The following is an 18,157-nucleotide window of genomic DNA, read 5'->3' on the forward strand; positions in this document are numbered from 1 at the left end:
TCCTACTCCATCCATTGGACAGGTGCAAGGCTAATGGAAGGAGCAAGTCACTCGCTTTGCAGCTCGCTCCTTCTGATCCTAAACGATTTATTGAAATCAAACATAGAATGGGAATCTGTCTGTGGTTAAAATTTCAACAGTGTGGTATGTACCCAGAATTCAACTGCATTAAAAATATAGAGGGGAATTGGGAAGAAATGGCACTTACAGCTAGCTACATGTTGAAATTGTATTGCTGTGTGTTAGCTTTCTTGAAGTGCCTCCTCAAATGCCACCCGTTGCCTGTTGCCGCATCCCACTCTTTGCTCAAGCTTTTTTTCTCTATAATAGCATTATTGTATGTTGACATAGAAAAGCAAGTACTTAAATGTGTGATCATATACTGTGAGACAGTCAAATATATAGTAGATTCACATGTCAGAAGTAAATTGGTATACATTGTGGATGGTTGATTTTCATTATCGTGGGAACTGCCTTAAATTGTGCAAAAGCGAAAGGCAAAGCCTCCACAGTTAACATGTTTTGTTATTTATCTGCATTAACTCAACTTTATTAACTAGATTTGTATATTGACATTTACACAAATTGTATACAGACAGCAAAATGAGAATTACTGTTTAGTTTAAAATGTGCAGACACCCGTAATGTAATCATATTTCTATGGGACACACAGACCATAAATAAACTAGCTACGCCATCAAATATCTAATTAAAAGGCTTTTTATTCAATTTATTGGTTGCAACCCAGCCTCTCATTAACTATGTACAAATAAGCACAATGTTTTGGGGTACTAATTAATTAGATACTGGGTTGGACTTGACCATAGTCTTTAATGTCTTTAATGTGGAGCGCATGCTACCGCCCACCACACGCTCTTCTACAACTAAAAGGACCAATGAACCGTCAATATGTAAATCTACAAACCACGATTGGATGGATTGGAACTCCACGTTTGACGATTTGGCCCCTCCTTCACATGAATGAATGGAAATTTCCATTATCTCGCGTTCGGTAAATTACACGACTACGAGGCTGACGATACTTTCAAGTACAACGAAAGACGAGTACAACGAAAGATCTCATCTCACATTTATTTTAGGTGAGTAATCGTTATCGAACGTTGGCAAATATCAATATTAATGTATCACCATTGTATTGACAATTGCTATGTCATCGTGGCTCTTTTTCCTAGCAATGCATTATTGGAAGAGGAAATGCAGCGGCTTGTTAGAAGTTAGCCAACGAGCATGCCCGACATCAAATAGCTCACGCTAGTGCTGTTAAATGACATGTCAGAGACTTGAGTACGAGTTGTTGCTATAGATACACTTGATCAGTAATGTTTCAGCAACGTTAGCTATAGCTAGCGAAGTTATTGAATTGGCCATTTCCAGATAAATACAAGCTAACTAACGGTAGCTAGCGACAAGTTAGTCATCATACGTTACCCTGGCCGTGGTAATGTTAACATTAGCTAAATCAGTAAATGAGGCAATGTTAATAACACATATGAATGTTATTGAATAAGGTTGCGTATAGAAAATATAATGGATGAATACACAAGTTAGACTGGAGTTGAATCTTGTCCACATTCTGACACGGACTGCGTCTTAGCTAACTTAACAACTGAGCTGATGCCTCGGGGCCAAGAACACTTTCAATTCATGCAAACGGATGCCTTTGGGGGTAGCTACATCCAAAGGACACTGATTAGCACTAACCTTTTAACGTTACTAGCTACATGCCCATCTTACTCAAGAGTAGCAAGCAGGTTGTAATATTGCGTTCGTAATAAGTGGGAAACTCGGACAGTGCTACTTGAACAGGGAGCAACGAGGCGTGCTCTTTATTTATTTAATTTTTATTTAACAAGCAAATTCGTATTTACAATGACGGCCTACTGGGGAACAGTGGGTTAACTGCCTTGTTCAGGGGCAGAACGACAGACTTTTACCATGTCAACTCGGGGATTCGATCTAGCAAATTTCAATAACTGGCCTAACGCTCTAACCCAGGGTTGGGGAACCTTTTTGCCATCAAGGGCCATTTGGATATTTATAAATTAATTCGGGGCCCATATTATTACAAGTGGCAATCTTCTATTTTATTCATGTGTTAATGTGACTTTAATCACGGACATTGGTTTCATAGTTTTAAATATGACTTATGTTTCTTGTGTCCTTGAGTATTTAGAAAAGTGTCAGTCCTATTTAAATAGATATTAGTATTGTACATAATGTTATTATGATTGCTTGTTCAAACTCGCCTCTAATGCAATGGCTGAAACAGCTCATCTTTGAAGAGGCATTTGATGTCAGCTGGCAGTGAAGATGATGCTACTGGCAGCTGGTTTTCCAGGTTTGTGTCAGTCAGTCTTGAGCAGAATCGAGTCTTTGTCAGATTGGAAAAGAACTGCTCACAGCAGGAGGTCGTCCCGAACACCGATGCAAATTTAAGTGCATGTCTCCTCAGAACAGAAAAATGCTCTGCACTAATGTATATTTTGTAGGAGAGGGAGGTTGTACCTGGCTTTGAGCTCGTCATTGCTTTGCAGCTCAATGACTGTTGTAGGCCATCCGGCACATCCGCTGGTTCGACGTTAAACGGGGTTGCAAAAATGTTCAACTCCAGTTGTTTACTTTTTACACCCGTAAACTGCTCACAAAATGCCTTTGCGAGCTTTCCACACTCACCGGCACATCCCCAAGTCATCTCAGGCTCTTGTCCTTGCGGAGTAGGAATATGCACTGTGTTACCCCTTTCTAGTTGGATTTGCCACAGCTTTAATTTTGTACAATTTCACGTTTGACAGCAGATCGCTGAGAAGCTGTTTCAGCCCTTTTGAGCTTGACGTTCAAGTCAGACAGATACTTGGTTATGTCCACCATGAAGGCCAAATCACACATCCACTTGTCATCACTCAGTTCCGCGACAGGTTTCCCCTTCATCTCTTAATTTTTTTACTTCATCCTTCAGTCCGTAAAACCGCGTGAGCATATTTCCATGGCTCAACCATCATACCGACAAACCAGAACCATACTCCGATTCAAGATCACTCAATAGCTCCTTAAATTGCCGGTTATTCAGCCCTTTGCTTTTGATAAAATTGATGTTCGACACTACAGATGCCGTTACATTGTTCGGCTTCAGGGACTTGGATTAAGACTGAGACAACTCATCATTTTTTTTCACTAATGTGGTTAATCTCTTTTTCGAGCCAACCATGGCTGGCCCTCCATCTATAGTAAGGCCACTTAATTTTTCAAACTGTAGCTCAAATTTGCTCATAGCCGAGACAAGTTTCTCAAACAAGCCCTCACCTCAGGTGGTGCCATGCATGGCTTCCAAAGACAGTGATTCCTCCCTTGTGTCAAACTCAGCGGTAATCCCACACACACAAATGGCAAATTGGGCAGTATTTGTTACGTCAGTCGTTTCATCACATGCCAAAGAGAAGCTGGATTTAGGAAAAAAATGTTTTTTGGGGGGGAAAACGACGTCTACCTCCTCCCTGTAGGCTGTATCGTTGTTGTTGACCATGCGCCCTTCTGGCTCATGTGTTGAGGATCGGCGAAGTGGAGGTGTTGTTTCCTACCTTCACCACCTGGGGATGGCCCGTCAGGATGTCCAGGACCCAGTTGCACAGGGCGGGGTTCAGACCCAGGGCCCCGAGCTGAATGATGAGAATAGAGGGTACTATGGTGTTGAATGCTGAGCTATAGTCAATGAACTGCATTCTTACATAGGTATTCCTCTTGTCCAGATGGGAAAGGGTGATTGCATCCTCTGTGGCTCTATTGGGACATTTTGCATGTTTGATTGCCTTACGGAGGGAATAACTACACTATTTGTATTCGGCCATATTCTCAATCACCTTGCCATGGTTAAATGCAGTTGTTTGCGGTTTGTGTTTTGTGTGAATGCTGCCATCTATCCACGGTTTCTGGTTTGGGTACATTTTAATAGTCACAGTGGGTACAACATCTCCTATGCACTTTCTGATGAACTCAGTCACCGTATCTGTGTATTTGTCAATATTATTGAGGCTACCCAGAACATATAAGTTCTCTCACGTCACCCCGCTCCTCCGCTCTCTCCACTGGCTTCCAGTTGAAGCTCGCATCCGCTACAAGACCATGGTGCTTGCCTACGGAGCTGTGAGGGGAACGGCACCTCAGTACCTCCAGGCTCTGATCAGGCCCTACACCCAAATAAGGGCACTGCGTTCATCCACCTCTGGCCTGCTCGCCTCCCTACCACTGAGGAAGTACAGTTCCCGCTCAGCCCAGTCAAAATTGTTCGTTGCTCTGGCTCCCCAATGGTGGACCAAACTCCCTCACGACGCCAGGACAGCGGAGTCAATCACCACCTTCCGGAGACACCTGAAACCCCACCTCTTTAAGGAATACCTAGGATAGGATAAAGTAATCCTTCTCACCCCTCCTCCCTCCCTTAAAATATTTAGATGCACTATTGTAAAGTGGTTGTTCCACTGGATGTCATAAGGTGAATGCACCAATTTGTAAGTCGCTCTGGATAAGAGCGTCTGCTAAATGACTTAAATGTAAATGTAAATATCCCAGTTCACGTGATCAAAACAATTTTGAAGCATGGATTCCGATTGGTCAGACCAGCATTGAATAGACTTTAGCATGGGTACTTCCTGTTTGATTTTCTGCCTATAGGAAGGGAGGAGCAAAATGGAGTCGTGGTCAGATTTGCCAAATGGAGGGCGGGGCAGGGCCTTGTAGGCATTTCAAAAAGTTGAGTAGCAGTGATCCAATGTTTTACCAGCGCGAGTACAACAGTCAATGTGTTGGTAGAACTTCGGTAGCGTTTTCCTAAAATGTGCTTTAAAACCCCCAATTATCATAAATGCGGCCTCGGGATATGTGGTTTCCAGTTTGCATCAACTCCAGTGTAGTTCTTTGAGGGCCGTCGTGGTATCATCTTGAGGGGGAATATACACGACTGTGACTATAACCGAAGAGAATTCTCTTGGGAGGTAATGTTGCGTTTGTGTACCTCCTCCTCTAGACTAAAAGTCTATATATAATCTCCCTGCCTCTTCCCCTCCAGAACTCGACTCAGCTGCTCATCAGCACTTGATCTACTGACCACTACAATATCTCACAAAATCTCACAGCTCCGTTCTACATCTGCTATCTATCTCAAATATACCATGACCAAGCAGCAGATCAGGTACTGTCACTGTAGGCTTCTCTATCTCATACTGTATGTGCAATAATGTCTAGATGTTACAGTACAGTTTTCATAAGGGCATGCATCCATTATATTTGATCTATTTCAAGTGCTTTGAAGTTCTGTGATATGCCAATCTGAACATAATCTCAAACTATTTTTCCAGCCTTCCCGCTAAACTGATTAATGGTGGTATTGCTGGCATTGTGGGGGTTACCTGTGTGTTTCCCATCGACCTGGTAAAGACCAGGCTACAGAACCAGAGGCAAGGCCAACAGATCTACAAAAATATGTGAGTCCTTCACTCTGTCCTCCCTTCTCGTGTCATGCTGTGTGACTGCATAGTTAAATCTAGATTGTTTATTGGATGATGATGAGGATAATAATATATATTTTTTAAACTCAAAGGCGTGGAAGGATGACACTAACAGACCTGCCAACCTGAACAATTACAGTTCAAAGTAGCTGGTACTCAACCGTCTCAAGTTGGAAATGAGCCAATCAAACGACTTGGGCGAGTTGGAAATATCTGTAGCGCTCCGTCCCGTGGTCGTAGTACTATTGTCCTTCCGCCAACTGGATGGCAGCTCCCCACTTCGTCCATTGATACCACTTATGTGTGAGGGGAAAAATAGAGTTGGCTCCTTAGTTAACGCGTCATTACGATGAAGGTAGTTAGCTACAGAGTTTAGTTAACTAAGTGAGAATACTTTCTTGCCCACGCATGCTTTGATATCCGCAACGGTAGTGGGTGTGAGGGCATTGACGGGCAAGGGAACGTGCAGGGTTGCGGTAGTTTAGTGCGCGTCGCTGCATGGATGGAAACAGACATGGCAGAGAGAGCTGTTTCCGCTAATACTGTCCTTCAGTGGAAGTTGTTAGGCCCACTAATCTGAACAGTATGTTCATTAATCAGTACTTGATCAGTCCTCTTGATATGGCTGTATGTCAACAGTAGGCTGCTAATGATGTGATAATAGTCAGTTCACCAATGACAACAGGGCATGCTGAATGAATGGGAGCCTAGTAGTCGGACCTAACTTGATGGATGAGGTCAGGGATAAAGATCTGCAACAAGCTCATATAGGCCTAGTTCAGTTGTTTCATATTCCATATAGCCTACAGTAAACTAGAGTACGACATTGCATCCAGTAATTTAATTATTCAGAATTTTCTCTCCGAAACAAAATTAAGAAGCCAGTTTACATTTTCACTAGACTATCCACATCGACACCTATTATTTAGAATAATCACTACCCCAACATTTTACCTAGAAAAATTGTCATTGGGACTACAATTTTATTTAGGATCATACACAAGACTTGGATACAATGTTTGATATAGTTTCAGACTCGAGTTTCAGGAAATGACAGTTGGAGTTTTTCCTTCCTGACCTTAGGCCTACATTTGCACCACTTTGTCAGAAGATCCTTGGGAGAACCCTGATTGAACATTTAAACTTATTTCTTGTTGGCTACTGAAGAGCGGGCAATTACCAAGTACCCATAAGTCTATAGCCCACCCTTCTTATTGAGGCAGTCTTTTTTTGCCAACATCATTATTAGGCTTAAAAGGTGCTCGACTGGTAAATTCTTCAAGGTTAGCAGGTCTGCACTAAATATATCGGATGGGATATCTTGGTCAGTACTTCAAAGAATCCGGTTGCCATTGTGAAAGCATAGACTAATGCCAGGTTTTTGAATCCGGTGTCTGTAACGACTGACTCCTGCCATTGTCCTATTCTTTCCCATTGAGTAATCCTGAGGAATGTGCGAGGGGAGATGACATTTCCCTCTGCTCTGTGCACCCATTCAGCTGTCTTCTCCACTCCCAGCCTTAAGCCCCTTGATGTTCCTTAGTTCTGTTTTACCTACATGGGTAGAAATGGCTGTACTTTGTATTTACAAATTATTTGTTGGATGATGTCTCTCAAACTTTTTGTCACGAATGCAACTATTAGAGAAATAATTCGTAGTAATTAGTTGTTGTGAGAAATTTCCCTCGTTCTGACATGTCTTTTCTCTCTCAGGATGGACTGCCTTGTCAAAACCGTTAGATCAGAAGGATACTTTGGCATGTATAGAGGTAAGAGTAATTTCATTTTTAGTGTTGGTTTAATAGTAGTGGTTCTTTACCTAGTCAACAGGGGGGGTTATTAGTGAAATTGCAACAAACTGATGAGAATTTAATTATATATTTGACTTAAAGTATAAGCTGTCAAGTTGCTGTTCACAATTAATGCAGTAGTTGCTCATTACTGATAGAAAAAAAGCAATATTCACATATGATCTTAAATTGATTGATTGTCACCACAATGTAGTGATGTTTATATGCATCCTTCGTTATGCAAATTGTTTGTTACTTCATTTGAATTTTAATTGAATGACAAATGGTGTTCTCCATCAATCCTTATAAAAGGAAATTGACACATTTTCAATTGATCACATGATCAGTGTTCAGTGAATTGCATTACTATAGCCTTACTGAAACGGAATATTGTATGTAACACATTTATGAGTGGCAACAGTGTCTATTGTGGAGAGGAGGTTGGAGCCTGTTTTATCGGGCTCCATTTGTGTGAGGAATGCTTGTTTTTTTTGCATCTGTGTTTTTCATATTACAGACGTGGATCCCCCTGGGATATTGAGAGGCTAGCCGATATGGCGCAGCCACGCTGGAGGCAAATCATTTAATGGTTCTTACTACACTGCTCTATTTCAACTAGGCAAACATTGTTTTTTTTATGTGCTATTTGTGAAATATTTTGCTCCTTCATGTCTTTATACAACTTATTCTCACCTCTCCTGTTGACTCCTTTGACTTTCTCTGTACATTCACCAACACTTGTGATCATTGACATTCAGTGTTCTTGGGAAAATGTATATTGTAGTAGTGGCTAAGTCTACCTTCATTCTCGTCTGTCCATCCCCCACTGGCACGTAGACTAGCCTACACCTTAATCTAAAGTCTTCTTCCCACATAGTTTTCTAAAGAAATGTTGGTCTTTCTTACATTAGACGAGCCTAATTTTTCACATTCTCAATTTTAATTTCCCATTCTTTCTCTGCATGCCCTTTTCTGGTCTCTTCTTTCATTCATGTTCTGCTTTCATCATGTTTCTCATGTTTTAATGTAACTTACTGTGTTGACTTGCTCGTGATGATTTTTTAAGGTTTGACTAATGGTCAATTGTTTTGCCTTCAGGTGCTGCTGTGAATCTGACCCTGGTCACTCCTGAGAAGGCCATCAAACTAGCCGCAAATGATTTCTTCCGGCAGCATCTTAGCAAAAATGAGTAAGTGACCGTTTACATTTCTGCCATTTAAAGACAGTAGATTGAGAGGAAGACTGATGTAGTGTAATAGTGTAGTGTAATAGTGTAGTGTAAAGATGTATACTAATGCATGCTTTTGGATTGACGGCAGCATTCGCTTGAAACTGAAACCGCGAACCACTGCTTTTAATCAGGGCAAGGTGACCGGAAACATGACCGAATACAAACAGTGTAGCTATTCCCTCCGCAAGGCAATCAAACAAGCTAAGCATCAGTATAGAGAAAGTAGAATCTCAATTCAATGGCTCAGACACAAGAGGTATGTGGCAGGGTCTACAGTCAATCACGGATTACAAAAATAAAACCAGCCCCGTCACGGACCAGGATGTCTTGCTCCCAGGCAGACTAAATAACTTTTTTGCCCGCTTTGAGGACAATACAGTGCCACTGACACGGCCCGCAACCAAAACATGCGGACTCTCCTTCACTGCAGCCGTTGTGAGGAAAACATTTAAACGTGTTAAACCTCGCAAGGCTGCAGGCCCAGACGGCACCCCCAGCCGCGCCCTCAGAGCATGCGCAGACCAGCTGGCTGGTGTGTTTACGGACATTAAATCAATCCCTATCCCAGTCTGCTTTTCCCACATGCTTCAAGATGTCCACCATTGTTCCTGTTCACAAGAAAGCTAACTGAGCTAAACAACTACCGCCCTGTAGCACTCACTTCCGTCATCATGAAGTGCTTTGAGAGACTAGTCAAGGACCATATCACCTCCACCCTATCTGACACCCTAGACCCACTCCAATTTGCTTACCGCACAAATACGTTCACAGACGATGCAATCTCAACCACACTGCACACTGCCCTAACCCATCTGGACAAGAGGAATACCTATGTGAGAATGCTGTTCACCGACTACAGCTCGGCATTTAACACCATAGTACCCTCCAAGCTCGTCATCAAGCTCGAGACCCTGGGTCTTGACCCCGCCCCGTGCAACTGGGTACTGGACTTCCTGACAGGCATACACATCACAGACAAACTGAATTGGTCCACCCACACACACGCTGCTGCGCCTTCTTCAACCTCAGGAGGCTGAAGAAATTTGGCTTGTCACCAATAGCACTCACAAACTTCTACAGATGCACAATTGAGAGCATCCTGGTGGGCTGTATCACCGCCTGTTACGGCAACTGCTCTGCCCACAACCGTAAGGCTCTCCAGAGGGTAGTGAGGTGTACACAACGCATCACTGGGGGCAAACTACCTGCCCTCCAGGACACCTACACCACCCAATGTTACAGGAAGGCCATAAAGATCATCAAGGACAACAACCACCCGAGCCACTGCCTGTTCACCCCGCTCTCATCCAGAAGGCGAGGTCAGTACAGGTGCATCAAAGCTGGGACCGAGAGACTGAAAAACAGCTTCTATCTCAAGGCCATCAGACTGTTAAACAGCCACCACTAACATTGAGTGGCTGCTGCCAACACACTGACTCAACTCCAGCCACTTTAATAATGGGAATTGATGGAAAATATATCACTAGCCACTTTAAACTATGCTACCTAATATAATGTTTACATACCCTACATCATTCATCTCAAATGTATACGTATATACTGTACTCTATCATCTACTGCATCTTTATGTAATACATGTATCACTAGCCACTTTAAACTATGCCACTTTGTTTACATACTCATCTCATATGTATATACTGTACTCGATACCATCTACTGTATCTTGCCTATGCCGCTCTGTACCATCACTCACTCATATATCTTTATGTACATATTCTTATCATATATATATATATATATGCCATTTAGCAGACGCTTTTATCCAAAGCGACTTACAGTCATGTGTGCATACATTCTACGTATGGGTGGTCCCATAAATGACACATGAAAAACGAGTCTCACGAGTTATCACCTTACACTTGTGTCTATAAGGTAGTAGTTTTGGAATTGTTAGCTAGATTACTTGTTGGTTATTACTGCATTGTCGGAACTAGAAGCACAAGCATTTTGCTACACTCGCATTATCTGCTAACCATGTGTATGTGACAAATAAATTTGATTTGATGTGTCCAACTAGTCATTGACGAGACCAATCCCATGCATGCTTTCTAATCTGACTATTTGTTGCAGGAAGGGTTTGACAGTGTTGAAGGAGATGTTGGCAGGTTGTGGTGCGGGCATGTGCCAGGTTGTCATTACTACTCCTATGGAAATGCTCAAGATTCAACTTCAGGATGCAGGAAGGCTAGGTAAGCGGGGTCACAGTATTTTCCGGATTTGATTGATGTTGGAAGTTTATGCAAATATATTAATGTATTTTTGTTCTTCATCCCAGCGGCTCAGCAGATAAAGCCAGCCTCGATGTCACCCACTAAGCTGGCTGCCACCAGGGTGCTGAGCAGGTCTTACAACGCGGGGCCCAGCACTGCAACCAGTGCGCTGTCTGCTACCCAAATCGCTCGGGAACTTCTCCGCACTCAAGGCATCCCGGGCCTCTACAAAGGCCTCTGGGCCACCCTCATGAGGTAAGGGATTGTTACACATGAATGTGACTCATGTGAATTGTTTTTTTTTACGGGGCGCTGGGCTTGAAAACAAACAGGAATATAACTTTTAATATATATGTGTGTGTGTTTAAGAACACCTACTCATTCAAGGTTTTTTCACTATTTTCTACATTGTAGAATAATAGTGAAGACATCAAAACTATGAAATAACACATGGTATCATGTAGTAACCAAAATAGTGTTAAACAAATCAAAATAGATTTGAGATTCTTCAAATAGCCACCCTTTGCCTTGTTGACAGCTTTGCACGTTCTTGGCATTCTCTCAACTAGCTTCATTAGGTAGTCACCTGGAATGTATTACAATTAACAGGTGTGCCTTGTTAACTTCTCTGGGGTATGCACCTGGCCAACATCCAGTGAGATTGCAGAGCGCCAAATTCAAATACAGAAATACTCATTATAAAAATTCAGAAAATATACAACTATTAAACAAACGTTTAAAGATTAACTACTTGTGAATCCAACCACTGTGTCAGATTTCAAAAATGCTTTACGGCGAAAGCATACCTTACAATTATTTGAGAACATAGCCCAAGCAGACAAATCATTACAAACAGTAACCAGCCAAGTAGAAGAGCTACACAAGTCAGAAATAGAGAGAAAATGAATTCCTTACCTTTGATCCTTATATGTTTGCACTCTGAAGACATTCATTTATTCAATAAATGTTTCTTTTGTTTGATAGTCTCTTTATATCCAAAAACCTCCCTCATTTTTTCAGAATACAAGCCTGAAACAGTTTCTAAATACTGTTGACATCTAGTTGAAGGCATAGGAACTGCAATTTGAGTCCTAAGTCAATGGATACTGTAATGGCATTGAATAGAAAACTACAACAAAAATTCCTTCTTCCTGAATGGATTTTTCTCGGGTTTTCGCCTGCCAAATCAGTTCTGTTATACTCAGACATGATTTTTAACGGTTTTGGAAACTAGTGTTTTCTATCCAAATCTACTAATTATATGCATATCCCATCTTCTGGGCCCGAGTAGAAGGCAGTTTAATTTGGGCATGCTTTTCATCCAAAATTCCAAATTCTGCCCCCTACCCTAGAGAAGTTAAGTCAATTTGTAGAATTTCTTTCCTTAATAGATTTGAGCAAATCAGTTGTGTTGTGACAAGATAGAGATGGTAAACAGTAGATAGCCCTATTTGGTAAAAGACCAAGTCCATGTAATGGCAAGAACCACTCAAATAAGCAACGAGAAACAACAGTCCATTACTTTAAGACATGAATGTCAGTCAATACGGAACATTTCGAGAACTTTGAAAGTTTCTTCAAATGCAATAGCAAAAACCTTTCAAGCGGTATGATGAAACTGGTTCTCATGAGGGCTGCCAAAGGAATGGAAGACCCGGAGTTACCTCTGCTGCAGAGGACAAGTTCGTAATAGTTACCAGCCTCGGAAATTGCAGCCCAAATAAATGCTTTGGATGTTCAATTAACAGACACATCTCAACATCAACTGTTCAGAGGAGACTGTGTGAGTCAGGCCTTCATGGTTGAATTGCTGCAAAGAAAACACTACGAAAGGTCACCAATAAGAAGAGACTTGCTTGGGCCAAGAAACACGAGCAATGGACATTAGGCCGTTGGAAATGTCAAATTAGTCCAAATTAGAGGTTTTTGGTTCCAACCGCTGTGTCTTTGTGAGACGCGGTGTGGGTGAACGGATGATCTCCGCATGTGTATTGGGGGGGATGCTTTGCTGGTGACACTGATTGGGATGTATTTAGAATTCAAGGCACACTTAACTAGCATAGCCTTCATAGCATTCTGCAGTGATACGACATCCCATCTGGTTTGCGCTTTGTGGGACTATCATTTGTTTATCAACAGGACAATGACCAAACACACCTCCAGGCTGTGTAAGGGATATTTTATTAAGAAGAAGAGTGATGGAGTGCTGCATCAGATGGCCTGGCCTCCACAATCCTCCAACCTCAGCCAAATTGAGATGGTTTGGAATGAGTCGGACCGCGGAGTGAAGGAAAGCCAACGAGTGCTCAGCATATGTGGGGACTCCTTCAAGACTTTTGGAAAAGCATTCTAGGTGAAGCTGGTTGAGCGAATGCCAAGAGTGTGCAAAAATGTCAGGCGAAGTCGTTAATTGAAGAATCTCAAATATTAAAAATATTTTTTGATTTGTTTTAACACTTTCTTTTGTTACTATATGATTCCATGTGTTATTTCACAGTTTTGAGGTCTTCACTCTTATTCTACAATGTAGAAAATGGTCAAATAAAGAACCCCTTGAATGAGTTAATTCTAAAACTTTTGACCGGTGTTATGTAGTGTGTGTGTGTGTGTGTGTGTGTGCAAGCAAGCACGGGCGTATACGTACGGGTTGGTCTAATCCTGGATGCCATTTGGTTAAAAACGCATTCCAGCCGGAGTCTATTACAAGTTACCACCTGTTAAATCTATGACTTTGAAATGCCTATTAACTCTTTTCCACCTGACTGCGCAATCCACTGTCTCATCAGCCCAGGCAGACAATTTATAAACTTGATAAACTTCTGGCTGCACTGCTTGACCTGACCGTAAGTTAGCTGTAGTTAGCTAGCAAGCAAGGGATAAGAATGTCGTCAGCCAGTCTCGGGCCTTCTCCTTGGGCCTAACAACAACTGTGCCAATTTATACTCCAAACACCGGCTTCTCTGGCATTATCACTTAAATCTATAACTCAGCAAAATAAGAAACGTTCCTTTTTCGGGACCCTTCACAGATCTTCATTTGTAAAGGGTTTAAACACTGGTTTCCATCCTTGTTCAATTAACCATTAACAATTTATGAACATGCACCTGTGGAATGGTCGTTAAGACACTAACCGCTTACAGACGGTAGGCAATTAAGGTCACAGTTATGAAAACTTAGGACCCTAAAGAGGCCTTTCTACTGACTCTGAAAACCACCAAAAGAAAGATGCCCAGGGTCCCTGGTAATCTGCGTGAACGTGCCTTGCATGCTGCAAGGAGGCATGAGGACTGCAGATGTGGTTAGGGCAATAAATTGCAATGTCTGTACTGTGAGACACCTAAGACAGGGTGGACAGACCTCGTGTAATAACTGCATCTGATCGGTACATCCGAACATCACACCTGCGGGACAGGTACAGGATGGCAACTGCCCTAGTTACACCAGGAACGCACAATCCCTCCATCAGTGCTCAGACTGTCTGCAATAGGCTGAGAGAGGCTGGACTGAGAGCTTGCAAGCTTGTTTTAAGGCAGGTCCTCACCAGACATCACCGGCAACAACGTTGCCTATGGACACAAACCCACCATCACTGGACTGGAAAAAAGTGCTCTTCACTGACGAGTCACGGTTTTCTTTCACCAGGGGTGATGGTCGGATTTGTTTATCGAGGCCTGTACTCTGGAGAAGGATCGAGGTGGAGGGTCCATCATGGTCTGGGGCGGTTTGTCACAGCATCATCGAACTGAGCTTGTCATTGCATGCAAACTCAACACTGTGCATTACAGGGAAGACATCCCCTCCCTCATCTGGTACCCTTCCTACAGGCTCATCCCGACATGACCCTCCAGCATGACAATGCCACCAGTCATACTGCTCATTCTGTGTGTGATTTCCTGCAAGACAGGAATGTCAGTGTTCTGCCATGGCCATCGATGAGCCCGGATCTCAATCCCATTGAGCAAGTCTGGGACTTGCTGGATCGGAGGGTGAGGGCTAGGGCCATTCCTCCCATAAATGTCTGGGAACTTGCAGGTGTCTTAGTGGAAGAGTGGGGTAACATCTCACAGCAAGAACTAGCAAATCTGGTGCAGTCCATGAGGAGGAGATGCACTGCAGTACTTAATGCAGCTGGTGGCCACAACAGATACCGACTGTTACTTTTGATTTTGACCCCCAGCAGTAAAATACTTGTTTTATGTTTCAGAGATGTCCCCTTCTCCATGGTCTACTTCCCACTATTCGCCCACCTCAACCAGCTGGGCCAGCCCTCTCGAGATGAATCCGCACCCTTCTACTGGGCTTTCTTCTCTGGTTGTCTGGCTGGCTCTACCGCAGCTGTGGCAGTCAATCCTTGTGATGGTGAGTTCGTAATCTCTGTCTCAGTTTGTGACACACTTTTATTAAGCTAGTGGAATGTGTGTTTGATTTACTGCTATAGTTCCTGCTATAACAAGTTCTCGCACTTTATTCCAGTTGTGAAAACGAGATTGCAATCTCTAAACAAAGGTGCCAGTGAGGAGAGCTACAACGGTGTGATTGACTGTGTCAGGTACAGAGTCAGTCTTTTGTCACTATTTTAATACTTGTATTTTCCTGCCTTTTAGATCTTTTTGCAACTTCACAACCAGTGAGGTCTAATAATTGATTTACACACATTCCTGAAGTTCAAGCAGTGATGATTTATTTACTCTGTCTCATGGCAGTAAGATCATGCGTAAGGAGGGTCCCTCTGCCTTCCTGAAGGGAGCAGGCTGCAGGGCGCTGGTCATCGCTCCGCTCTTCGGCATCGCACAGGTCATGTACTTTATTGGCATCGGAGAGTTCATCCTGGACCTGTCCCCTTTCAACTAACTACCCGTCTGCATGAGATGAGCAACCCTGCCTGGCTGTGCATGGGCTCTCACACGTCGGATGAAAAGTATCTCAGCAAAAGACTTGCAGCTATACACCGTCAGTATATATTACAGAAAATAAACCCACGTAAGGACTGTTGAGGTGTCAGAGCTTTGGAGCCTGGAAAAGACAGGAAAACCTCCTGTATGGTCTAATGGCTGTACTGCACTTCCTCAATGTTTTCCTGGCTTATTTAATGGGCTGTGACCAATGTTTTCGCCAGTTTGCTGAACTGGGGACCGAGAACTGCAGCAGGGGCTGGGGAGTCCCTCTGGTTCCTCTTTCTCTGAGGGACAGGAGGTGGGGACCACTTCAACACAACCAATGACTGAAGGCCATTTCAAACTTAGATTTCTTTTTTTTTGTCATTTATTGTTTGTCTGCAATTTTTGGGGGGATAATTTAAGATTCCACATCTGTGCTGTTGCTTGAATGCAATACTGTGGAGTAAGGAGATTTTGTGTGGGTATTTCAAAGCAAGTACTGTATTTGCAATCATGTGACTTCAAGCCTTCAATTAATCTGATTTACATGTCTGAATTGTTAAATTCACTGAGGCCAAAAATATCTCGAAATATTCTAGAAGTAGCTTTTTAACATTTTTTTAAAAAGAAACTGGCACCATTTCACCAAGGTTTAGTTTGCGATCGATGGACCAAGCACTTAATGGCTATTCCACAGCAACACCTCATGGTTTGTTGCCAGACAGATGACCCCATCATGGTTTAATGAATTGTCAGCACTGTTAATCTTTTTTTTGTGTATTTTTTTATTTTATTCTGATTACTTAATATACTTGAGATTATATGAATTAATGTAGTATATACATTAGTTGTGGAGTGTTCTGTTATTGTCCATGTTACTTCAGGGATATATTAGGTCAAGACTTAGATTAGTTAATGGTCATAATTTTTAAATTTATTTTATTAATAACATGCCCCTAAATTTCATGCAAATAGTTTTGTATTTTCCTTGAGTGGATTGGTATTTCTACACACTGTAAGGAAGCAATACTTTATCCAGACTGCCTGCCAAATGGCATCACTAATACTATCTGCACCCAGGTAATCTAACACAGGAGTTGACTGTTACATTGGTTCGTATGATGTATTTCTAGTTTTGTTTTAGATGTTTATTTGATAAACATATACTAACAGCCGTCTGCTCTTAACCGGGTTAAATAGTCTCTTTACTTGTGCTTTCTCTCGGGGTCTCCCAAACATTTTAAAAGAATAGAAACTTGCTCCCATTACTGTTTTATTTTTACAGGCAATTAAACGGCTACTAAATGGACATGCATTATTAGCATAAACTGGATTCTACAACACAGCCGGTGTGCACACACAATCTTAACATCCCACAATTCACACGATGTACACTAACTCACTGTAACAGTTCACACATTGCATGCTCTAAAAGAGATCACTCGGGACAATGCTAAATTACATGTATCATCTAGACTTCAGAAGGTTAGACATTTACAGAATGACAGTACTTCATAAAATGTAGCTGCTTCCCGACAATTGTTATTTCAGAATGTCAGTCAAGTTGAAACAGGCTCTTTTTGGATTGTAGGCCCACACTCCCAGCTCATAAAAATGCAGGGGATACTTCTTAGCAGAGCACCACTTTGCTAATGGAGGTAAGTGAGGGCAAAAACCATACAGGTTTGTTCAAGTGAAATATGCAGTTGTGTGAGGATCGGTCGCTTGGGCTTGTCTGTACAAAGATGCGAAATGTATGCTGCAAGTCCCAACAACAGTTATGTAAAACTCCCAAGACTGGAGTTGTTACTGACCGACATACAAGCAGATGATGGATGACTACAGTAGCCCTGTACACGCAATTAACCCTTAATGGGAAACCTGCATTTGCTACATCCATTCTTGGACTTAAGTTAATAATGTACGCATTGATACTTGAAGAATATACCGTATTAACGCCTCATGGGTTTAGTTCAACTCTTGTACCCCGCCAGAACCCCCATAAATGCTTGTAAACATAGTAAATGTAAACAAACATATGGCCTCAAGACATGGTTAAAACTCATTTTTATATCATGAATGGTCAGTCCTTGCATCCATAGCTCTGTCTATTCATTTGAGTGGTTACAGCCCCATCCCTCAGCTTTTTACCAAAACGGGTTGGTAACACACTTTGTTTCAACTGCTGATTGCCCTTTTAAGCTGAGGTTACCAAAGACATTGGATCAATAAGTTTTATTTTTTAAAGCACACACAAAAAGGGAGTTTATATTTACAGCAATGCTCCTCCGCCAATCACATTTCTTTCGTCAAAAAAGGAAGACGTTACATGGAATGCTAGCGGTGTTAGAGGGGAAAAATGGAGAATGTCTCAGTGTACTGCCAAATCCTGAGACATGTTGCGCTTGGAGAGAAGCGCAGAGAGGGACCAGATATTTAGTTAACAGAGATGCCAGAGGAAAGGGAGAGGGCCTGGTCCCATTGGCTCCACACAGTGCTGGCCACTGTC

The 18,157-nt window shown here is 42.3% G+C and overlaps 1 protein-coding gene across 1 annotated transcript; it reads left to right on the forward strand.

The window, feature by feature from the left end:
- Positions 1-965: 965 nt before the first annotated feature.
- On the forward strand, positions 966-16,957 carry LOC124031595 (mitochondrial glutamate carrier 1-like). Its single transcript, XM_046343028.1, has 10 exons — positions 966-1,100; positions 5,081-5,203; positions 5,370-5,495; positions 7,233-7,288; positions 8,408-8,498; positions 10,632-10,750; positions 10,837-11,026; positions 14,976-15,130; positions 15,245-15,320; positions 15,475-16,957. The coding sequence occupies exons 1-10, from the start codon at positions 982-984 to the stop codon at positions 15,620-15,622; spliced, it is 1,203 nt and encodes a 400-aa protein (XP_046198984.1). The 5' UTR covers positions 966-981; the 3' UTR covers positions 15,623-16,957.
- The last annotated feature ends 1,200 nt before the right edge of the window (positions 16,958-18,157 follow it).

This window comes from Oncorhynchus gorbuscha, linkage group LG03, assembly GCF_021184085.1.
Source record: "Oncorhynchus gorbuscha isolate QuinsamMale2020 ecotype Even-year linkage group LG03, OgorEven_v1.0, whole genome shotgun sequence".
NCBI classification, from domain to species: domain Eukaryota; kingdom Metazoa; phylum Chordata; class Actinopteri; order Salmoniformes; family Salmonidae; genus Oncorhynchus; species Oncorhynchus gorbuscha.